A 24,492-nucleotide genomic window follows, 5' to 3' on the forward strand; every position below is an offset into this window, starting at 1 on the left:
CATTGATTGGGGGAGACAGTAAAAAGTCAGGAAGGGCCCCGTTAAGCTTGCAGTGAGGCAGGCGGATGTCAGTGTGGTTAGAGCACAGTGGGAGAATGACAGGGAGGATTAGTGTCAGGGAGAAGCTTTGCTGTAGCTGTGGAGATAGTCCCTGGGGTCACTCACCTCTGACTGTTGTTCTGTGCTGATGGTTCTGTAATGCAAACGGCCTGATGTATGCCTGTTCATTATCGGAAATGCTGATTAGAAAAGGTATTTGTCTCAAAGGTTTCCTTCTTTCTTTCTTTTTAATTAAAGAAAAATAAGGTGGGCTTCCTCCCATCTTTCTGCTGACTCCTAGAGTACTGTTTAATACCAGAGTAGTTACTGCCTCTGGTTGGGAATAGTTTTATGCTAAAATGTAATGTAAAATAATTGTAACATGTTCATTTGTTATTTCTTAACCGTTTCTTTTGCTTTCTCACCTTTGACCATGTGGTAGTGCTGAGTAAAATGCAGGGAATGAGCTTGGTCTTAGAATTTTATTCCAGGTATTTTATTATTCAAATTAATAATTTGATCAATTTTTAGAAGCTACTTCTCAAAAATGAAATGTTGCTTTGAGTGGAAATGTTGCTTTGAATGGTTTAAGTCTTGGTCACATGAGTTTCTAATTTTATTTCTGTTCCCAACTTTGATAAAATGCTAGCATATGATAAGTTAAACTTTTTGAAAGTACATGATTTTTAGAATATTGGTACTTACAATGAACAAAAAATAGATATATATCACAGTTATGATTCTAGATGTCTACATGTTCTTGTTGACATTTTCATTTATGCTTATACTTTAAAGAAAGCAAAAAACCTTATAATTTTCCTTAAAACTTCAAGACCTTTCATAGTAACCATGTATGAGGCATTTGTGAGCAGCAGTGCTGCTCAATGCACATCATAGGCCTTGTGGGTGGTTTCTTTAATGCAAAACTTGTCTTTTTTAAAAAATATCTTCAAAAGCCTGGCTTCACAATATTTCTGCTTTCTATTTCTTCTAGGAAAATTTAAAAGGCTGCTGGAGCTTTGCATTCTAATGTTAAATATGCAACTCAAACCTCTATCTTAACTATTAAATATATTATAATGTTAATTGTTTTTGCAGAAAGCATATTACCAATAGTTTGCTTCACAGGTTTATTAAATGTATTAGCAAACATTCTTTAAATTATCTTTTTCTTTAACATTTTGCAGGCACCTGAATGGACAGAAGAGGACCTCAGCCAGCTGACAAGAAGTATGGTTAAGTTCCCAGGAGGGACCCCAGGTCGATGGGAAAAGATTGCCCACGAATTGGGTCGATCGGTGACAGATGTGAGTTCACTCAGATTTGCATTGTATGGAGAGTAAACCAGAACAAGCCAACTATGTAGAAGGCAGACATAGATGCCTCCAACATTATCTTTGGAGAAAGGCTACAATCCTTTTAGGACCTGGAAGTGAACCATTAACGAAATAAGCAAGAAGCAGATGTCATCCAGTCCCCTGGTCCACAATTAACAGCTGTTTGAGGAATTTGGTGTTTAGAGACTTAAGCTACTAATACCTAATCGCAGAAAAACAATGCTACTTTTTGTGTTTAGAGTGACCCCTTCAGCTGTGGAAAAAAATAGTTCCCAGGCTGATCAGAATTACAAAAGTCGGATTAAAAAAAAAGAGAGAGAAGTTGTATTTCAGCTGGATCTTTTTAACGTTGAGTTATACAGGTTGCTTGCCACAGGTATTTAGACAGGTGGTTTGCATTAACTAAATGAGTAATATTTCTATAATGTTTGTTTTTATTTCAAGGTTGATGCCTACCACCTATTTTGACAAGTTGTTTAATATCCCCCCCAAGTATATATATAAAAATGTAATATGACTGGCCATACCTAACATTTTTAAAAAACAAAGTGTTTGCCTGGAAAGTTTTAGATTTAATACTTTGGGTGCTTTTATTTAGGAAATTTAAGGCAGAAGATCTTATAAAAGCACCTAACACAGCACCTAAATACTAAATACTCAGTAAACATTTACTTGAAATTGAGAGAAACTTTTATTTTCATCAGTATGATCCTTATTCTCACAAATGGTAGTAAATATTCTTTCATTGTTTACTGAATTTACTTAAGCATTTACTTTAAAAAATACTATAGATCTAAAATATTTAAGGGAAATATTTAACTGAAAGCAAAGATTCAAATGTCCTCAATTCTGTTAGTATACTTTTGGGTCTTTTTTGATAATGAACAATTTAAAAACCCTCAAAAATGGATAATAAGCACAACTACCAAAAAAAGTAAGTTTGTTATATAAAATGCTATGTTATTTTTTTGTAGTAAACTACCACTTTTTAGTTTAGAAACAAACTTGTAAAACATTACTGTCATTTTGTTTTCTTTTGGACAGGATCTTCTTTGAGAATTTTAAATTATATATAGGAATGTTTTTAATGCCTTTTAATGACAGGTCTTTTTAAAATCACACTTAAAATATTACTATTTGGATTTTTATCAGATGTTTTGTATTATTTTGGCTTCAGAGTTAAAGTCCGATCATGTGGGGGGGTGGGAGCTCTTGTATCTTATAACTTTTTTTTTTTTGCAATGTTTCATGAGGAGACCACTTATCTTAGGTGACTAGGAAAGAACCATAAGGTTATGTTTTAAGTACAATGACCTTCCAATTATACAATTATATACTGTTAATATAATGATTAACAAAAATTACTAAAATAATTTTTAAGTTATAAAACAAACACTTTAATAGGGCTCTAAAATTTTTTAACTTAATTGCCTAATGAGAAATAATAGTTCACTAATTTAATGTGTCCTTTGAAGACAGCACTGCTTTTACCTTTTTAAATAATATTTCTATGAAAACTTACAGTGAATAATGCCAAAGGCAGATAGGAAATTGAGTGGGGCAATATTTTAAATCAATTTGTTACTATAATCCAGTTAAATTTTTTTTTAGATTTTATTTTTTTTTTTTAGAGAGAGAAGGGAAGGAGAGAGAGAGAGAGAGAGAGAGAGAGAGAGAGAGAGAGAAACATCAATGTGCGGTTGCTGGGAGTCATGACCTGCAACCCAGGCATGTACCCTGACTGGGAATCGAACCTGTGACACTTTGGTTCACAGCCTGCGCTCAATCCACTGAGCTACACCAGCCAGGGAAATTTTTAATCTATATTTTTAAGAGGAGAGAGGTGGAAGTTTAAATGCCAAGGATATACATCATGTAACCAACAGAGCCTTGAGATGGGCAGTTAGTATCATACATCTAGAAATACTCAACAATTTACAAGAGTCATCTTAGTGCAGTCTCCGTGTATGCAAAGACACCTTTTCAAACTTTTGCAAATTCATTCCATATGTTCCATTTTTTTCCTCTAGAAAACTGCCGTAGAGTTTTCTTTTTGCCAAAACCAAAGAGAGACTGATTTCATATCTGTAATAGATACTTTTTTCTCTTATCATGGAAATAGCAAACATGACTTTTTGAGATTTTTTTCCTCCAAATATTAGCTCTATTTTCATAATACTGACAGTACCTTGGAAATCAATATTTAGTATACCTGAACTTTATGGCACTAAAAATGCCACTGTAACTTTTCTTCTATGTCAGTGTATATATAGACTCACACTGTATTTTCATTCTGTGAGCATCATCTCCATAGCTGGCCTATACATTTCATTTCACTAACTCTACCCCCCCCACCCCCGCCCCGTAAATTACCCTCTAAAAGAGAACAGGTGTGTGGAGACTCAGATAACTCATTTTAGTGAACACGGTAAATTATATTGAAGCAGATGAAGTGGGTTTGGCTAATGCAAATTCCTTCTCTAGAACGTTAAGTAAAAGTTAATCACACATTACAAGATCACTTTTTGGCTTACAGTGTTAGATTTTTTTTTCATATGAAAAAGGAGAAGGCAAGTTCATTTTGCTGTCATCAGAAACTGCATACTGACCTGATCACCTGTACCAAATCCCTCTGGCTCTGCACATCTGTTCTTTGACCCGTTTTCCTTACTAAATTTGTAGCTTCAGGGTTAGTTCTCTTTCCTTTGAGAAACAATTGACCTTTTTCTGGGAGGGGTGGGAGTGTGGCCATTGTGGTATCTTTATAGTCTTGATTTAGGTTGACAGGTTACAATGAAAAATGCATTTACTTCCTCAGTTAAGAAAGGATTTTTCAGTCTATTAATTGTCATAATTTAAGAGTTAAATTGCTAAATTCTACTCCAATACAAGAAATGTTGTTAGTTTTGTAAAAAATTAATACGAAGTGTATTTTAACTCAGATATACCTAAACTGTAAGACCTATTTTATTATGGATTGTTTTTTAAATACTAGTATTTGCCTTTCAGCAAATAACTTGATAACCACAAAGAACACTCAAATTGTAAAAACAACAGAGGAAACAAAAGCTGTCTGGCATGTAAAACCAACTTTAATGTGATTATTAACTGCAGGTTTTCTAAATTAAGGTCAGGGAGCCTCAGATTTCTTGCTTGTGAGGTGGTATCATTCTCTAGCCTGAAAGGGTGTAAACTGATTCTGCCTCTCTCCTCGGTCACTAATCTCTTACGTTCTGGTTGTGGTAACAGACTGATTGGAGATTTTCTGCCTGCTTGGAAAAGACCCAGGTAGGCAGCAAAACAAAAGACAGGTGGACAGATTTAAACAGACTTTTATACTTAGCTCAGTACCATAGTGAGAGGTAGGAGGTACGTAGGTAGATAAGTGTCCCTATATTAGCGTGAAAAGGAGGAGGGGAAAAAACTAAAATTCTCAATTTTTTCTATAGCTATAACAAGGAGTTAAAGGAGATGCCTCTTGGGGAAGATTTATATGCTATGGCAGTTTCAAAAATATATAAGTGGATTATTCAATACAAAATAAACTTTATGTTTTTATCAGTGATCTAAATACAGAGTAAGTATTTTGGCAAATATATTATTTCTGTAACTCTGTAGAGTCAGACTAGTCCTACACAAGTTGTAAGGATGACAAGGATTGTCCTTTTAGTTTTCTGTCTTCATCCTTGCCATCCTCTTAACCAGGCTTCCTGCTCCAGCAGATCTAATCTCAGCCAGATCACATGCTCCTCTCCGACCATTCTTCCCTCACCCTCTCACCTCAGGGGCCTTTATTCCATTCTTATTGGCAGATAAGTCACTAGCTAATTTAATAACCAATTTTCTGATAGTAATAGAAAATGATAATGTGTTACCAAATACTTACACACACGCATTTGTATTTTAATAGGAGCCTTCAGTTTCTTAACCCAAGTATATGAATGATTGGTTTAAGAATTTCAGGCAACTTGATTCCCTGTCGAAGGAAAGAGAAGGCAGAGCATTGTTATGAGGAAGTAAGACTTTTGGTGTCCATGGGGGAAACGTCATAATTGTTTAATCATCTATTGGCCTGTTTAAAGTTTGCTATTACATGATTTCTGGTCCAGAGGTTTATAGATTTGCATTCCACTGCACTAGTTTTGTCTCAGCATTGAGCAAAATCACATAGGATAGGATTATAAAAGGTATAGTTACTACATGAGAATAATAACACTACAAAGTTCAGTGAAGAGGTCAAGCCAAGACTTTTATGCTTAACTACTTTAAGTGATAATATTGATTATTCCATTATTCATTTTCATAGTATTTTACATTTTTAAAGACATTTAAATTTACATTATTTTACAATGTAATGTATTTTACATTACATTAACACAACTATTAGCTGAGTTGGGACCGCCCAATATTTTGATTTCTCCTCTAATATGTTCCTCATAGTATTTAATATTGTTTTATTGCTGTGTGTCTGAAAAACACTTTAAATGTATCTAGAGACTTATCATTAGAACTTTTGTGGTAAAACTATGTTGGTAGAGAAAATTTTAAAAAGTGCACTCAGGGAAATTTTTTTCTAATCAACCACAGTAAAAAATTACTTCTAGAAACATTTTGTTATATATCATTTTAGACTTTAGTCTTCCTGTATAAGCATATGACTATACCTAATTTTAACAGTGTTAATCTGTAACCTGCCCTTTTCACTTTGCAAGGAAGCATCAGCTTCTTCCCCTGAAAGTAAGATCCACGTCATTTTTCTAAACCCTCACATAACTCTCCATGTTGTCTTGACATAATTAAGTAGCATCCTACTGATTGTCCTTTAAACTGCTTCCTTTTTTGCTAGGATGTCTGTGTTTTGCGGGGTTTTTTTTTTCATCTTTCTATTTATAACTTTTTTTACCTTATATTCCTAGAAGTAGACCTGCTTGGTTCGAGAATATGGATTGGATGTTTTTAGAGCCTTTGATGTCTCTAAACTGGCCCCCAGAAGGGTGGTGACAACATAGTGCAGTGCCACTGAGTGTGTGAGAGAGGCCACTTCCTCAGTCTCATAAACACTAAACATCATTTGTTTTTCATCATTGCCTGTCAAATAAGTGAAAATTACCTTTCACTTATTTGTGGGACAATTTTTGTAATTGCCTTCTTACTGCCCAGTCTTATTTTAAATACAGTTTATGTTAATTCATTAGAATTTAAGAGCAGTCTTATCATCTACAAATACTATTTTGCCATTTTCTGTATATCTTATTGTATTGCATTAGCTAGCAATTCCAGAGAACTGTTATATTATAGTAATAGTAGAGCAGACCTTTGGACTTTTTTGTTCAACATCTTAAGAAAACCTAATGTTTGGCCATTAGGTTTAATAGTATTAGTCATTGATACATTATATTATTAAACTAGGAAATTTATTTATTTTAAGAGAGGGGAAGGGAGGGAGAGAAATATTAACATGAGAGAGAAACATTGATTGGCTACCTCTCACTCTCACCCCAGCTAGGCACCGAACCCACAACCTAGGCATGTGCCCTGACTGGGAATTGAACTGGTGACCTTTTGCTTTGTGGAATGATGCCCATCTAACTGAGCCATACCAGTCAGGGCTTAACAAAGGTTTTTTAAACATCTCTTGACATGTTCGTGTGATTTTTCTCCTATGACCTAGTAAAGATAAGTACATTATCAAGGTTCCTTCTTTATACTTCCAGGATAAACTTTGCTTGGTCATATAATATTATTCTTTGAATAGGTAGTTAGATGTGATTTGTTAATTTATTAGGATTTTGCAAGTAAATATTACAGTTTTTTGGTGTTTTATTAATTGGATATTTTATCATGTCCTGTGTGGTTTTGTTCAATGCTAAGATAGAAATGGTGACATGGAATGTAAATCTATAAACCTCTGGCACAGAAATCAATTAACATATAGTAAAACTCTATCCAGGCCAATGAACAGACTAGCAATTAATTATGTAGTTTTCTCTGTTGGACACCATTCCTACTAAAATGAAGTACAATGATTGAAAGTTATCAGGAAAATCTCCTGAAGAGCCAAAAACAAGACAAGTAATTTTAAAATATTATAGAAAAGATAAGAAATATAGGGAATCAGTCCAAGAGGTCTAAATCTGTTTAAAAGAGTTCCAGTGAGAGAGAGAGAAAACAGATGCAAGAACATTAATCAGTAGTAATGCAATGAAGTTTTCTGGGTGGGAACACCTGAGAACAATTTGTAAGAGCCTTCCAAAGCCAAGTAGCATACATGGAAAAGATGCTGGGGAAATGTATGAACACTGAGACTACTTAGATCTTTAAAGCTTCTAGAGAGAAGAAGCCTACAAAGGCAAACTACAGTGACATCAGATTGCTTAGTGACCCTCAATTCTAGGAGACAAAGGAACAATGCCTTTACAGTTCTGAGGGGAAATGGTTCTGAACTTTGAACAGACCAAGTGTGATGGTAAATACATGAGGCAAGAATTCAGAGTATTTCTTAGAAAGTTTCCTGAGATTGTACTCCAGCAGAAAAGAGGAATAAATTTAAAAAGGAGATGATAATAGATACCAAGGAATAATGCATCTGGCCCAATGAACAGAAACCCCAAGACCCCGCGGTGACATAGCTGACCTAGGGCACAAGTCCATGTTGGAATACAAGAATGAAGGACTATGAGAGAGCAACCCTGGGAGACAGGGAGATTCAGGGGTGTCCAACCCATGGGCTGCATGCAGGTCAGGATGGTTTTGAATGCAGCCCAACACAAAATCATAAGTTTAATTAAAACCTTTTTTTTTTCCTTCATCAGTTTTCATTAGTGTTTGTGTATTTAATGTGTGGCCCAAGCAGACCAAAAGGCTGGACACAGCCAAACTAGATGGTATGGTTAAGAACTTGTAGAAAGTTATGTATATGAAAAAAAGGCAACCAGAAACTCTACAAACAACAGAAAACCATACCAAAAAAGTCTTAGTCCAAATTTAAGTATACTAAAAAATGGAGTGATAGAGCAAAAGAATTTTTTTAAACTACATATTTTTTAAGCAACTTTTTTTTAGATTTTATTTATTTATTTTTAGAGAGGGAAGGGAGGGAGAAAGAGAGAGAGAGAAAAACATCAGTGTGAGGTTGCTGGGGGCTGTGGCCTGCAACCCAGGCATGTGCCCTGACTTGGAATCGAACCCTGAGATGCCTTGGTTCCCAGCCCAGCTCAATCCACTGAGCTACACCAGCCAGGGCAAACAAAAGAATTTGATAGTGAGAACATTCTCCTTTGAATGGCACCAGAAATGTGATCACGCCTCTTGGGTTCTGAACTAGTATGTGACACGTAGCTAAATGCACGAAGAAGTTTGAAATTGTTGGTAAATATGGCACCCATTATAGGGCCTCCCTTAGCAAAATGATGAAGAAATTTGAGATCAGCACACCAAGTACACTTTATCCTTCTGTGGCAAAACCAAGATGGGGAGACAAGTTGTGGGGTTCTGGCACTGTGGCCCCTGCAGGAAAACAGTCGCCGGTGGTGCCTGTACCTACAGCACACTTCTGTCCTCACCGTAAAATCTGCCATCAGCAGACTGAAGGAATTGAAAGACCAGTAGAAGTTCCGTAATTTGAAACATTGCTAGCCTATAATAAATGGGTTAATTTAAGAAAGAACGAAAGAGGGAGGAGGGGAGGGGAGGAAGGAAGGAAGGAAGGAAGGAAATAAATGTTATAGCATTGTACTTATTGCACGGTAAATAATATTGATCAAATCATAATTATATAAGACTGTACAGAATAAGATTTTTTTTAATCCTCACCCAAGGACGTGCTTATTGATTTTAGAGAGAGGATAAAGGAGGGAGAGAGAAACATCCATCAGTTGCCTCTCACACGCCACAACTGGGGACTGAACCAACAATGTAGGTGTGTTCCCTGACTGGGAATCAAAGCCACAACCATTTGGTTTACTGGATGACACTCCAACCAGCTGAGCCACGCTGGCCAAAGCCGTAACAACTTTTCATATTTTATACATTTTATATATTTTACAGGAGATTTTTCTCTTTTTTTTAATTGTTGCTGGAATTACAGTTGTCCCATTTTCCCCCTTACTCTCCTCCACCCTACCCACCCCCACCCCATTGCCTTTGTCCATGTGTCTTTATACCTGTTCCTTGATTACCCTTCCCTTCTTTTCCACATTATCCCTCCCCCCCCACCCCTCTGGTCACTGTCCACTTATTCTTTATTTCCATGTCTCTGGTTCTGTTTTGCTTGCTTTCTTGTTTTTCAATTTTTAAAAATCAAATTATGGAAAACTAAGATAAACTGTTCACCACAATATGTTCCTCCCTTGTCCAATACTAGATTTGTAGTCAAGCACATATCTGCCCAACAACACTGCACTTTCCAAGCACTGCCCACCCCACAAGCTCTGGTCTGCCTAGGGTACTAATTTCTTTTCAAAAGAACATAATTGAAGCAATGTGTGTTCATGGAGCTCTTCCTTACTTTTGTCTTCCACTAAGCTGGAATGCCAACTGCAACTAAGCTACAACCATGCAGGCAAAAACAGTTGTCCTAAGGGATGGTGGAGAAGCACGACGGAGAGAACCTGAATGCATGGAGTGAAGGAAAAACTGTAGGTAGTGACAAATGCTATGAAGAAAAATAAAGCAGATTATGAGGTTAGAAACTGAAGGGAGTTGCAGTGTTAAAAAGCATTCTAAAGAGTCTTCTGTAAGAGGTAGTATTTGAGCAGGGACACAAAGCAAGTGAGGGAGCAAGTTTGAGAAAGAGCATTACAGGTAGAGGAAACAGCACTTACTAAGGTGTTGAGGTTAGGAGCATGCTTGAGATGTGCAAAGTCCAGCAAAGAGGTCAATATGACTGACAAGGAGTGCATAGGAGGACATTGCAGATGAGACCAAAGGTAGTGAAGGGACAGACCATATAGAACCTTGTTGGCCCAGGTGAAGATGTTGGATTTTATTCTGAGTGAGATGGGCAAGTATTGGAAGATTTTGAGCAAAGCAATGCAAGATCTAAAAGAATCATTCTTACTGTTTTGTGGAGAAGGTGCTGTGGCAGGCAAAATGTCGACACAAAAAGACAGGCCAAGTAAGAGGTTCTTTTAGTTGTCCATGCAAAAGACAATGGTAGTTTGACTGGGGATTACTGGTAGAAGTGGGAAAATGAGGTTGTATTCAGGATATAATATATCAAAAGCATGTTATCATATGTAGTACTTGTAACCATCAGAAGAACTATGAACAGAAATGAGTACATCTGGGAGTGGGTACATTGCTTTTCATCATAAGCCCTTGTTGTGTACTGCCTCTTTATTTTCTCAGCTATGTACATATAGTACCTTGATTTTTAAAACTATGTTTAAAAAGTTAAAGAAACAAAACATTTTTACTTTTAATATATTTCCATGTCAGTACATAGGCCTACTTCATTCTTTTAAAATTTATTATAAAATCTTCATTAATTTACAGAAATTAAAAAAATATATAAAATTTGTATGGAACCATAAAGGAGGCCAAATAGCCAAAACAATTTAAGAAAGAAAAGACTAGAGCCATCCCATTTCCTGATTTCAAAATCTATTACAAAGCTACAGTGATAAAAACAGTATCATACTGCCATAAAGAAGACAAATAGACAATGGAACAAAATAGAGAGCCCAGAAATAAATCCACACATATACAGTCAACTGATCTTAACAAGGGTGCCAAAAACACACAGTGAGGAAAGGATAGTCTCCTCAACAAATGACGTTGGGAAACTGGGTACCCACGTGCAAAAGAATGCAATTGGACCTTATCTTGCATCATACAAAAAATTAACTCAAAATTTTATAACACCTGAGACTGTAAAACTCCTAGAAAGAAATAAACGGAAAGCTTCATGACACTGATCTGGGCCAGTGACTTCTTTGATATGACACCAGAAACATAAGCAACAACAACAACAAAAAAAAACCCACCGAGTGGGAACATATCAAGCTACAAAGCGTCTGCCACAGCAAAGGAAAGAGTGAGCAAAATGAAAAGGTAACCATAAGGAATGGGAGAAAATACTTGCAAACCATATGTCTGACCAAGAATTCATCTCCAAAATATATTGTATAAGGACCTCCTACAACTCAGCCCCCCCCAAAAAAATATTGAAAATGGCCAACAGGTATATGAAAAGATGCTCAAATCATTAGTCATCAGGGAAATGCAAATCAAAACCACAATGAGATATCATCTCACACCTGTCAGGATGGCCATTATCAAAAAAAAAAAAGATGACAGGTGTTGCCAAGGATGTGGACATATTGGAACCCTTGCACACTGTTGGCAGGAATGTAAAATGATCCAGTCATTATGGAAAATAATATGAAGATTCCTCAAAAAATTAGAAGTAGAATTACTATATAACCCAGTAATCCCACTTCTGGGTATATAACCAAAAGAAGTGAAATCAGGATCTCTAAACAGGATACGGGCATCCTCATTTTCAGTACAGCATTATTCACAGTAGTCAAGATGTGGATGTACCCCACTTGTACATTGACAGATGAGTGGATAATGGAAATATGACATGTACATGTGAATATGTATACATGTATGTATAATGGAATGTTATTCAGCCATAAAAGGAAGGGAATTATGCAATATACAACACCATAGATGAACCTTAAGATCGTAAGATAAATAAGCCAATTACAGGAGGACATAATACCACGATTCCGCTTACATGAGGTGCCCAAAATAGTCAAAATTATAGAAGCAGAAAGTAGAATTGTGGTTGCCAGGTGCCACGGGCTGAGAGTAAGGATGGAGAGCTGCTGTTCAAAGAGTACAAAATTTCAGTTATGCAAGATGAATAAGTTCTAGAGATGTGCTGTGCAATTTTGTACTTATAGTTAAAAATACTGCCCTGGCTGGCATAGCTCAGTGGATTGAATGCAGGCTGGGAACCAAAAGTGTCCCAGGTTCGATTCCCAGCCAGGGTACATTCTTGGATTGCAGGCCATAACCCCCAGCAACCGCACATTGATCTCTCTCTCTCTCTCTCTCTCTCTCTCTCTCTCCCCCTCCCTCCCTAAAAATAAATAAATAAATAAAAATCTTTAAAAAAAAATACCATGTGGTACACTTTAAATTTGTTGAGTAGATCTCATGTTAATCTCCTTTTATTAAAAAAAAACCACTAAGATATACTTTTCATGGCATAAAACTTACCATTGTTAGTGTACAATTAAATGACTTTTAGTAAATTTGTAGTATGCAATCACCACAATTCAGTTTTAGACATTTTCATCACACAAATTTTCCTCAATCCAATATGCAGTCATTCCCCATTCCCATTCTCTAGCTCAGGCAACTACTTAGTATATGTATATATTTATCCTCTCTGGAAATTACATATAAATGGAATTGTATAGTATTTATTATTTGTATCTGGCTTTTTCCAGTCAGCAAAATGGGTTTGAAGTTCATCCATATTGTAGCATGTATCAATGGGCCATTTCTTTTTATCGTTCAGTTGTATGGATAATACCAAATTTCCTTTACCCAAGTACTAGAGTAGTTGGTCATTGGGATTATTTCTACTTTTTGGCTATCCTGAGTAATGCTACAATGAATATTAACATACAATTCTTTGTATAAATGTATGTTTTTCTTTTAGTTAGATTCCTAAAAGTGGAACTGCTAGATTATACAATAAGTTTATATTCAACTTAAGAAACCACCAAACTTTTTTTTTAATTTTAAAGCAGTTACTCTTTATTAAATGACTATATAACAAAATAACCAGAATGAATACCTAACTCAACCCTCTACAAAATGGGCTGTCTTTTCCTCATTCTGCCTCATGGAGATCATTTGAAGGGTCACGGGAAGTTGTTTGCTTCTGGAAAGCATTTTGCAATAGCATAGATCTCATGAACCATGCAGATGACACCATATTTACCAAGAGATCGAGCAAGCAATGTGTTGTCTGTCAGGGTGATTCACTTCTTATTGATTTTTACCATAACCACACTTACAGATCAGTTCATTTACTGACTTCAGGTTTGGGTACTCCCATGCAATGTGTGGTTCCACAATTCTCAGCATGTTAATTGAAGCCTTGTTGAGCTTAACAAAGGCACCACTGAAAAGCTGGAGAAGGCCAAGAAGCTGCAGCACCTTTCAGACTTGTGAGCCCACACCATCGATACCTCCGGTCCTGATGACAGATGCCAGTTTGGGTTCCGCAGGTACATAAGAGTTGTCAGCTTTTCTTGCAATTCTAGCCATTCAAATCTCAGTTCTGTACATCTGCCTAAGTTCCTTGTTAGTGCTTACCTTTTTTTTATAGATAAGATTTCTTCTTGTCTTTCAAAGCATCTTTTGGGCAAACATCTTTCTTAGGTGCTTGATCTTCAACTCCATGAAATCCCTTCACTTTTCTTAAGGATTTCTGGCACTGCAGGAACCTTCTTCTTCTCTTGTGCACCCTCCATGCTTCCAGCGGAAGAGCCCAAAAAGTTTTTCAAAGTAGCAGTACCATTTTATATTCTCACATAATACATGAGGGTTCCAGTTTCTCTGTATCCTCACTAACACTTGATTTTTTTTCTTGTTAAGGTCAAGCTGTTTTTTGTGGGTTTTGGGGTGTTTTTTTTTTTGGCGCACATGTATATCCAGTTGCCTTAAAACCATTTGTCAATAGACTGTTCTTTCTGCCATTGAATTATCCTGGTACTTTTAACAAAAATCAATTGGCCATAACATAAAGGTTTATTTATGTACCTTCAATTCTAGAATTCTTTTGATCTGTATGCCTATCCTGAAAACATGGTACTGTCCAGATTACCGTAGCCTTGTGGTAAATTTTGAAACTGGACAGTACAAATCCTTCCAACTTTGTTCTTTCACAAATTAATTTTGTTGTCTGGATCCTTTGCAGGTCCATAGAAATGTTAGGATCAGTTTATCAGTTTCTACAGAAGATTTTTTGGATGGAGATTGCCTCGGTCGAGTCCTGGGGCATTGATCTGTTCTTCTGTTTGAGACGTATCTCTCTCCCTCTCTCTCTCTCTCTCTGTCTCTCTCTTCTCTCTCTTCTCTCTCTCTTTTTTTTTTTTTTTGGTCTGGTCTCTCCTGTTACGGGGGGGGGGGGGGGGGCGGTGGAGCCTTAGGTGTTCACCAGGGCTGGGCACCCCAGTCACTAGATTGTGATGTTGTATGTGGGGGCGGGGGCAGGAGGGAACAATGGCGGTAGCTCCCTTCCCCTGGGACCTCAGTCCCTTCTCTGGGATCCTGGGTTGCGTGCTCTGCCCTGGTCCACAATTGCCGTCTCACTGGGTCTGCCAGCTGCTGCTTGTGAACTCAGGGTCCACCTGCTGCGATCTTGTGCGCCCCAGATGCCTTATGCACTCCCGGTTGCCTTATGCGCCCAGTTCTCCCTGTTCTTCGCATGCCGGGACCCGTGCCCGGCTGCTCCTCTCCACCCCTCCTACTGGTCTGGATGAACGGGTCTACTTCAACTTCTTGGCTGTCCGACTTCCATTCAGATAAATTCCCTATCAGTTCTGGGTGTTATTCTGCCTCTAAATTGTTGTTCTAATCTTGGTTGTGCATGGAGGTACGGTGCGTCCACCTATGCCTCCATCTTGGCCAGAAGTCCCAGTTTTTTTTAAAAAGGAGCAAACATCAGTTTCTTCATCTGTATTAGCAATTTCACAGGGTGGTCAAGGGGTGGAATGTGATGGCCGTATGCAAACACTTTCTTAATGTGAATCATCACACAATTGTAAATCACTCTAATAATCACTTTTATTGCACATGTGAGTTCTAGAAGACATCAAGGATTTATTCAAGGGTACAAGCTAATTAGTGGCAGGCAGAGACTAGGACCCAGATCTTACAACTCTTATTAAAGGCATATTTTGAGGCAGCATATTTGTTTGCCTACCGTGATCAAATAATATCTTCAAAGTGAAATATTTGGTTTCTTGAGGTGCTGGTGGGCAAAAGGGGGATGAGTTGGAGAGCAAAGTATTTCTTTAGTGTGCCAGGAAACTGGCCGCTAATATGGCTGTATTCCTGAGTACCTCTGTAAGCAGTTCCCTTCCCATATACCCTTTGAATATTTGAACCACAAATATTCAAGGTCTGCTTAAACTCTTAACTGAACATTTGTTCATCTTTTTAGTGACTCATTTGAGGAAAGCATATTTACAGACTACATGAAAGATCTTTACTATTTATCTCCCATTTAACAAAACAAAAAAACATTGTTATATATCTTTTTCTGGACCCTACTTAGTGTCATGCATTGCTAATATACTGAGTTTGTATTATGTACACATTCATCAGAACCCTGTAACTTACTACAAGAAGATGGTACCTGCTTTAAAGGCTAGATCGACTTTACTAGTTACAGTCATATGCACTTTGAATACTAGGGATAACTTTATGAATGAATGAACTGGTTTAACTCACATTATAGTCTGTAGTCTGTTAGTAGCATCATACTTTATAGTTAGGATTTCCTTGACACCTTTTTGTGTATCACTTAGAGTGGCAGCAAGCCAATAGACTGGTGACTCTTGAGTAGATGCTAATAATTGTTAATGTAATTTAAAATTGCTTTCTTGTACTAAAAATTTTGGTAAGCTACTTTTTAAAAAGGAAGACAGGTGAATATACTGTTACGTTTTTAAACTGTCTCCCTGGCGGACTAACAATACCTGCAGAACTACACTGTTATCTGCAAAAGTACATTCATTTAGTAAGTGGCTGTCTGAATCACTGAGAGAGGTAATCAGGAGATTAATGGAAGCCCATCTTTTTTAATGTCAAGATAAACAGTATTCTTGTATTTTTCTATACAGAGAGAATCCAGAGAAAATTTTTAAGGCATTAAAGAAATACTAAAAAATGAACAATGCTTTCTACCAGTTGGAAACATTTTCCAGGTGGTTTATTGAATGGTCAGGTAACAGAGTGCCTTGTTTTTGAAACCTGCTGTAGTTGTTGGTAATACGAGCGTTAAATTCAAACAGAAAATTGGCCAAAATTGAACATAAATGAATGGAAATAATGTACTTCACAGTTACATAATTTGTATTATAGGAGTAACACTTATATCATCAAGTCAGTTCAGAATTTGAAATATTTATTTCCTGAGTTCTCTGAGGATGCCAGGTACATGAGCATGCATTTCATATCACTCACAAAATTGGGAGATTCTTCTGTACATTGAGTAGAAATGTGCCACCATGCAACTATCTACTTGTCATAACTCTACCCTATGAAATATCATTTCCATTTTTCTAATTTAATATTCTGATAATTTCATCATTATTTTCACTAGAGGAACAAAACTTATTTTAAATTTTTTTCATTCACTCAACCCTAACTCATATGTCCCAGACAAAATCATAGGGTCCCTATGAGTTTTAAAGATAAAATAAGGCTTAATTGTGTTAAGAGGAAGAATTGTGAAGTGTTTTCTGCTTTGAATCAGAACATGAAACAGATTACCCCGCAGTCCTGCAGTCCATGTGAGTGTCAGTACACACATGGGTCCAGTGTTATCCCAAACCCGCCCTAGCTCCTGGCCCATAATATTTTTTTCATTTTGCATTTTTCATAATATGCTTATGCTGCTATTTCTAGATTTTTAAAATTTTAGACATTGTCTTTAGATTCTTCGTTGAGGATAAGAAATTATCTGTTTTACCACCACACATACAGCCCACCCCCTTCTTTCCAATATAGATATACTACCAATTTTAACTTAAAATGTTTAGTACTTACATTTTTATGAGTGTGTAAATATTGCTCACAGCTAAGCCACAAGGAGTATTATTATTAAATTTTCCTTCTTATACAACCTTTTGTTTTTCATGGAATAATTACCTCTTCTTGGTTTGCTTAGAGTTTCTAAGAATTAATTACTACTGCTTCAACTGAAGTATTAATCTTTAATTATCCAGCTAAATATAATTTTATACAATAGTTTGATCAGTTCTATTTTTTAATTTTCTTGCACATGCTCCTCCTGGAGCTTACTGTCCTGCTGCTCCAATCTGAACAAGTTGCTTTCCAGTTCTCCTGCACAAATGGCTGTCCTGGGTCTATCCTTCACTATCATCCTAAGACTTCTATCTTACCCCTCTTCTGTGTTGGATCCCTTGTTTCTGCATCCCATAATTTCATATTCTTAGATGTATTCTATTTCTTTTTTAGCTGATTTTTTTGAAGATCTTATTTATTTTTAGAGAGAGAGGAAGGGAAGGAGAAAGAGAGGGAGAGAAATACCAATGTGTGGTTGCCTCTCGTGTGCCCGCAACTGGACACCTGGCTTGCAACCAAGGCATGTACCCTGACTGGGAATCGAACCAGCAGCCTTTGGTTCACAGCCCACACTCAATCCACTGAGCTACACCAGCCAGGGCTCATTCTCATTTCTGCATGAAATACATCATCCCAGTAGTTTCATGAGAAAAGCTATATGGAAGTTAAAATGTAAGCTCTTACCCATTTAAAATCTATATTCTACTCTTATAGTTGATTGATAGTCTGGTTTGGTACAGAATTCTAGATTGAAAATAACTTCCTCTTAGAATTCTGAAAATATTGCTTTATTGTTTTTAGCTCTTAGCTTCTAGTGTTGCTGTTGAGAAGCTTTATGGCATTGTAGTTCCTTTGTTCTCTCTTTCTGGAAGCCCAATTTTTGTTTTAGATGTTATATTCCTAGACTGGGCCTGTACTTCTCTTGTATTTTTTTCTCTTATTTTTTCTATTTCTTTGTCTCTTCTGGGCAATTTCTCAACTATGCTTTTAAATTTCTGTTTTTTATTTCTGCTATTACATTTTTAATATCCAAGAACTCTTTCTTGGTTTTATTTTTATAGCAAACTTGTCTTACTTAATTGATCCAATATCTTCTGTTTTTTCCTAAAGATATAATATGATATGAGAGCTTTCTTAAGGGTTTCTTCTGCTCCTTGTATTGTCACTGCTTCTTTTGAGATTCCCCCTTTCTATCCTATTTGTTTTGTCTTGGCTCCTGGTCATCATGTTAGAGACTTTCCCCAAAGTTTGGTGATCCGTGAATGTGTCTATTCATGTTTAGAGGGAGATGACCAAGAGAGCTGGTTATCTGAACGTATGGAGCTTACTGACATTGAGCTTCATGGTACAGCAAATAAGTTGAGATCTGGTCCTAAATGTCACACATTTGTAGGGACTTCTTCTAGGGCTATTTCAGTTTCTCCAGAAAATATTATAGACTTGTGTCAAGGGAGTACCCATTTGGCATTTGGCAGCCAGCATTCTGAGAGCACCATTTTTGCCCACAGTTCAGATGCATCTCTAGCAGGCCAGTAAGAATAACGCCCTGTTTTGAGGAGTGGCTTGGATGAAGCTGAGTTTCTGAAAGAGAATGGAGTTCCCTGGCATACACTGTTCAAATGTTCATTGAGGAACCTGGCAGTGCCATATTGGCTAATATCTTCCTTATTTTGTAGCAGCTGGCACACCGCATCCTCTATGTACGTGAGGACATGCTGGTGAGCCAGACACTTGTAGTGTGCTAGGGCTGGGTACTCAGACTCAGCATCCTATGCCTGAGGTAGCTTCCAAGCTTTAGCTCTTGGGCTTCCAGAACCCAGGTCACCCACTCTCTCCATTTCCATGGCAACTACACAGATGGAGGAGAGATGGTAGGTGAAGAACTAGCCCATGCTGTTATTTGTTCAGACTCTAAAGAAGAAGAAAAGCCTCAGCTATGAGACATATGTAGGAACACATGCCCTTTGAAGAGAGCACTAGAAAAAAAGTCCCAAATTTAGCTTGTCATGAAGTTACATTAAGTCAAAGACTGTATCTTCTGCAATTGCATGTGATATAAAAAAAAAAACAGAACAAGTCACTAAAATTTTTATTATAGAATATATGAGAAAAATAACACTAAACATTTCAAGAGTGAATTGGCACCTATCTAATCGAAGTCATCTAGATCTATAGGAGAGACATAGATTTGATGATGACCATGCTCACTGAAAGCTGATTTTCCTTTCCCAAATATTACACTCAGAGACACCCTGGCCATTGAGCTTTTACAGACCATTGCTTATTTGGAAACTTCTTTTTTTTTTTTTTTTTGGAAACTTCTTAATCTGCTCAGAATCACAAATGATTTGCTAAAGATGCCAAACTTGCCCCCAGGAGAGAAATATTTTGCCATTATCACCATATACATGCCTCCCCCTGAGGGAAAAAAAACAAGTGAAAAAAGAGAAATTCAAGAAAAAATGATCACTTGCAATTATCATTGTTATACCACCATATTATAGTACCAGGAGATGTGGACTTGGAAAACATGCTAGATTATTAAAGTAATTGTTGGGCCACATAGAAGTAGAAAATTGACCAGCTTTGCTTTGTTTCTTTCTAATAAGTTTTAAATTGCCTTTAAGTGGAAGAAAATATGGCTAAAAGGTAAGTGTAGTGGCATGCCATTGGGTTTCACTGTTTGACACGGAGGATCTGAAGACCCCACATTGTAGCAGCTCTCTATTGTATGTGGTAGACAGGCCAGAATGTGACATATACTACTCAGAATGTTTTATCAGTACAGATAGTCACCAACCAGGTGTCCTCAAACCAGCTCATGGGTAGTAAGTTCTCTGGAGGAGCCTTCAGATCAGAACAAATATCAGACACTGACCTCAGAAACTGTTTCTTCAAAAGAGCCACAATTTGATTGGATTAGTTTGTAGAGCAATTTGCAGCCCAGGGTATTTGGTAAATAATAGCATATCAGCTAGTAATTAGTGTAATTTTAAATTAAATTTATTGGGGTAACTGGTTAATACCATTATATAAGTTTAAGGTGTACAATTTTATAATACAACACCTATATACTCCATTGTATGCTCGCCACCCAAAGTCTGGTCTCCCTCTGTCACCATAGACTTGACTCCCTTAACCTTCTTCATTCTACCCGCCCCCCAGCACCCCTCTCTGGTAACTACCATACTGTTGTCTGTGTCTACGAGTGAGTTTGTTCTTTTTGTTTTATATTCAACATATGAGTGTTTTGTGTTCCTCATATAGTTCCTGTCCTTTTTCCAGTGATTGACTTCGTATAACATGATGCTCTAAAGATCTATCCATGTTCTCGCAAATGATAATATTTAATAATTTTAATGGGTGCATAGTATTTATAAATATAATCTGTCTCACTTCTTCTTTATCCAATCATCCATCAAAGGACCCTTAGGTTGTTTCCATGTCTTGGCTATTGTAAATAAGGCTGCAGTGAACAAGGGGGTACATATATCTTTACAGATATGTATATTCATATTTGGGGAGAAGATAACCAGAAGAGGGGTTGCTGGGTCATATGGTGGTAGCCCTGTTCTTAATTTTTTGAGGAACCACCGTACTGTCTCCCATAGCGGCTGCACCAATTTACATTTCCACCTTCAGTGTGCTAGGGCTCCCTTTTCTCCATCCTCCCCAACACTTGTTATTTCTTGTCTTATTGATAATAACCACCCTAAAAGGTGTGAGGTGGTATCTCCTTGTGGTTTTGATTTGCATTTCCCTTATAATTAGTGATGTTTAACAGCTCAGTGTGGTCAGGTAAAGAAAGGAAGAGAGACCTACAAATACCTCTCTTATTCCAAGATGACTGGATATATATATTCATAGCTGCTGTTCACTGAGAAGCAGCATCAGAAGCTTAAAACTGTGGCAGACGAAGGGGAATAGGATGGCTGGCTAAAATAATCCAGCCATCCACTAAACAAGTAAACATGAAACTAAGAATAACAAGTCTAATTTGGGGTAGTGAGCATGAAGAGAGTAACCAGAATTGCTGCAGTATACAATGGAAGGTATGATGAGAGTGTTGCATCATATAGAGAATATTAACAAAAAAAGTTGAATTATTAAAAAGAACCAAATAGCCCTGGCAGAGTAGCTCAGTTGTTTAGAGCATTGTCCTAATACGCCAGAGTTGTGGGTTTGATCCCCAGGCAGGGCACGTACAAGAATCAAACAATGAGTGCATGGATAAGTTGAACAACAAATTGATGTTTCTCCTTTCTCCCTTGCTCTCTCTCTCTAAAAAAAATAAATAAAAAATTTTAAGACAAGAACAAATAAAAATTCTGGACTATAAAGTACAATAACTGAAATTAAAAATGTACTACAAAGCCACAGTAGGTTTGAACTGGCAAAGGAAAGAATTAGTGCGCTTGAAGATAGGCCAATAGAGATTATATAAGCTGAATACAGAGAGGAAAACAAATGAAGAAAGAGAAACAGAGCCCTAAAGAAACATGAGACACTATTAAGCAACCCAACATACACATAATGGGAGTTCTAATAGTAGAGAAGTGTGAAAAAGGAGAAAAATAAATATACAAAGAAACCATGGGTGAAAACTTCCCAAATTTTTTGAAAACCACTAATTTACACAACCAAGAAGCTTGGTGAATTCAGAGTAGGATAAATTCAATGATATACACAAAAGATACATCATAATTTTAAAAATGCTAAGAGTCAAAAAACAAGGAGAAACTCTTGAAAGCAACAAGAGAAAAATAACTTATCCCTTACAAGGGCCCCACAATAAAATTAACAGCTGGCTTCTCAGCAGAAACCATGGACTCCAGAAATCAATGGAATAATACATTTAAAGCCATTTTTCAAAAACGAATGCAAAATAAAAGCTGCTAAAGGTGAACAAAACCTAAAGTTTTGCAGTCTAAAACCAAATGACCCCAGATGATTATGTGAACCCACATGAAAAATGAAGGATACCCGTAAATGTAATTAGGTAATTAAAAAAGACAATATAAACACATTTTCTTCACTTAACTGATTTAAAAAGTAAGTATAAAATAATAAGATATATAATGTATTGTTGGGCCTATAATATATAAGAAGATAATATGTATAATAATCATACAAAGGGGATAGAACTATATAGGTAGAATGTTTCTGTGTATCACTGGAATAAAACTAATATAAATCTGAAGCTAATCGACTCTTGTAAGTTAAGATGTATGTGGTAAACCCCAAAGCAACCCCTAAAATAAGCTCATAAAAGTATTCTCAATGAAACTAATATAAAATATTGACTGTAAACTGTTATTGAAAAATAAATTTTTAAAGTATACTAAAAAAATCTTTAAATTAAAGGCTACATTAGGAAATATTCACTTATGCCAAAGAAAGCAGTAATGGAGACATAGAGAAATAAGAAAACAAAAAATAAAATGAAAGACATAATTCCAACTATATCAGTAATAACATTGCTGTCCAGAAAGTATCCAGCCTGTCCTGTACTATGAAAAATAGAGACATGTATTGAAGAAGATACAAGGTATAAGGAACATTGTACATAGGATAATGATGCCTCAGTCCCCTTCAAAGTAGGCACCTTGGAACATCACACAGTCCCCCAGTGTCTCTTCCACTGTTCAAAACACCCTGCAAAATCCTTTGTTGGAATTGCTGTCAGCTGCCCTGTCATATTTTCCAGAATCTCATCAATGGTCTGAAATTTCTTTCCTTTCAAAGGTGATTTTAGTTTTGGGAAAAGCCAGAAATCTCAGAGTGCCAAATCTGGACCATAGAAGGGCTGAGTCACCTGGGTGACTCAAAACATGAAAATGTTTTGCAAAAAAACTGCACGAGATGTGATGCATGAGGTGCAGTGTTGTGATGAAGCTGCCAATCACTGGTTGCCCATAGCTGTGGCTGTTTTTGTCATATATCTCTCAACTGATGAAGAACATTGAAGTAGTACTCCTCATTAATTGTTTGGCTTGGAGGGATGCATTTGTGATGGACACCATCTCCCCAATTTAAAAAAAAAAACAGTTAACATGGTCTTGTATCTTGCTGAGACTTTGCCGTGCCATTTTTGGGCATGGAGAACCAAATGACTTCCATTGGGCCAACAGGGCCTTCATTTCTAGATCATAGCCATAAACCCACAATTCATCTCCATGAGGAAATCTGGTTCATTGGTAACGGTTTGAATCAAGTCATTAGCAACTGCGGCACGATGTTCCTTCTGCTCTGGTAGCAGAAGCAACAGAACAGATTTTGCCACGACACATTTCATGTCAAGATCCTACATCAACATCTCGGACCCAGTAGCTTTTGGAATCTCCAGATCAGCTTCTAGTTCTCGCACTGTCAGTCACTGATGTTTGTTGATTGCAGCCCATACACATTCACCATTCTCAGGTGTTCTGCTTGTTGCAGGCCTTCCAGAATGTGGATCACTTTCAACAGATTCTTGACCATCTTTGAAACATTTGTGCCACGCTTTTCTTTGTATTGTACTCATTACATCCAAATAGTTTCCATGGATGAATATTTAATGCAAAATTTGATATACACTCATTGCTCTACTCTCTCAGTCATTTTGAATACAACAGCCATACAGAACAATGTTCACTCAATGGTATTTACCGCCTCCACTGACTAATACAGTGAAGTCATTATTGTTCATGCATGCACATTCCAGTCCATTCTCCTTAGCTGGCAGGTTACATCAGTGTTGCACAAACCATTCTCATAATATTAACAATGGCTGTACTTTTTCCAGATATATACCATATATGGAAGAATTAAACAATTCAATCAAAAGAGACTGTCACAATAAAAATATCATGATCCAACTATATATAGTCTGATCTGCCTGGTGTTAAATCCCTCCCATTGATGTGCCAACAGCAATCAAGGCTCAACTACAAGAGAAGGGTGTACACAGCCTGCACGGGGGTGTGCACTTCCAGTGCCCAGTGTGGGTGATCATGGAAGCTGTGCCACTGGGCCCTGCAGAACACCTACTACATTAGGCCATTCTACCAAGGCTAAGAGACATAGCAGCTGTACCTAATACATAGAAACAAACACATAGAGGCAGCCAAAATGAGGAGACATAGAAACATGTCCCAAATGAAAGAACAGAACAAAATGCCAGAAAAAAAATAAACAAAATGTAGACAAGCAATCTACCAGATGCAAAGTTCAAAACACTGTTTATAAGGATGCTAAATGAACTTAGAATTCTAACAGCATAAAATAGGATTAG

At 36.9% G+C, this 24,492-nt stretch overlaps 1 protein-coding gene and 2 pseudogenes across 1 annotated transcript in view; 2 read left to right on the forward strand and 1 right to left on the reverse strand.

Annotated features, from left to right (window-relative positions):
- DNAJC1 (DnaJ heat shock protein family (Hsp40) member C1) overlaps window positions 1–24,492 on the forward strand; it is a 221,264-nt gene that overhangs the window by 189,340 nt on the left and 7,432 nt on the right. The window contains exon 9 of the mRNA XM_028505599.2: window positions 1,227–1,346. Within this exon, the coding sequence (XP_028361400.1) occupies window positions 1,227–1,346 (120 nt within the window). The remainder of the gene's footprint in view (window positions 1–1,226; window positions 1,347–24,492) is intronic.
- Window positions 7,809–9,033, forward strand: LOC114491427 (annotated as a pseudogene).
- Window positions 13,136–13,981, reverse strand: LOC114491557 (annotated as a pseudogene).

Source organism: Phyllostomus discolor, chromosome 1 (genome assembly GCF_004126475.2).
Source record: "Phyllostomus discolor isolate MPI-MPIP mPhyDis1 chromosome 1, mPhyDis1.pri.v3, whole genome shotgun sequence".
Lineage (NCBI taxonomy): Eukaryota > Metazoa > Chordata > Mammalia > Chiroptera > Phyllostomidae > Phyllostomus > Phyllostomus discolor.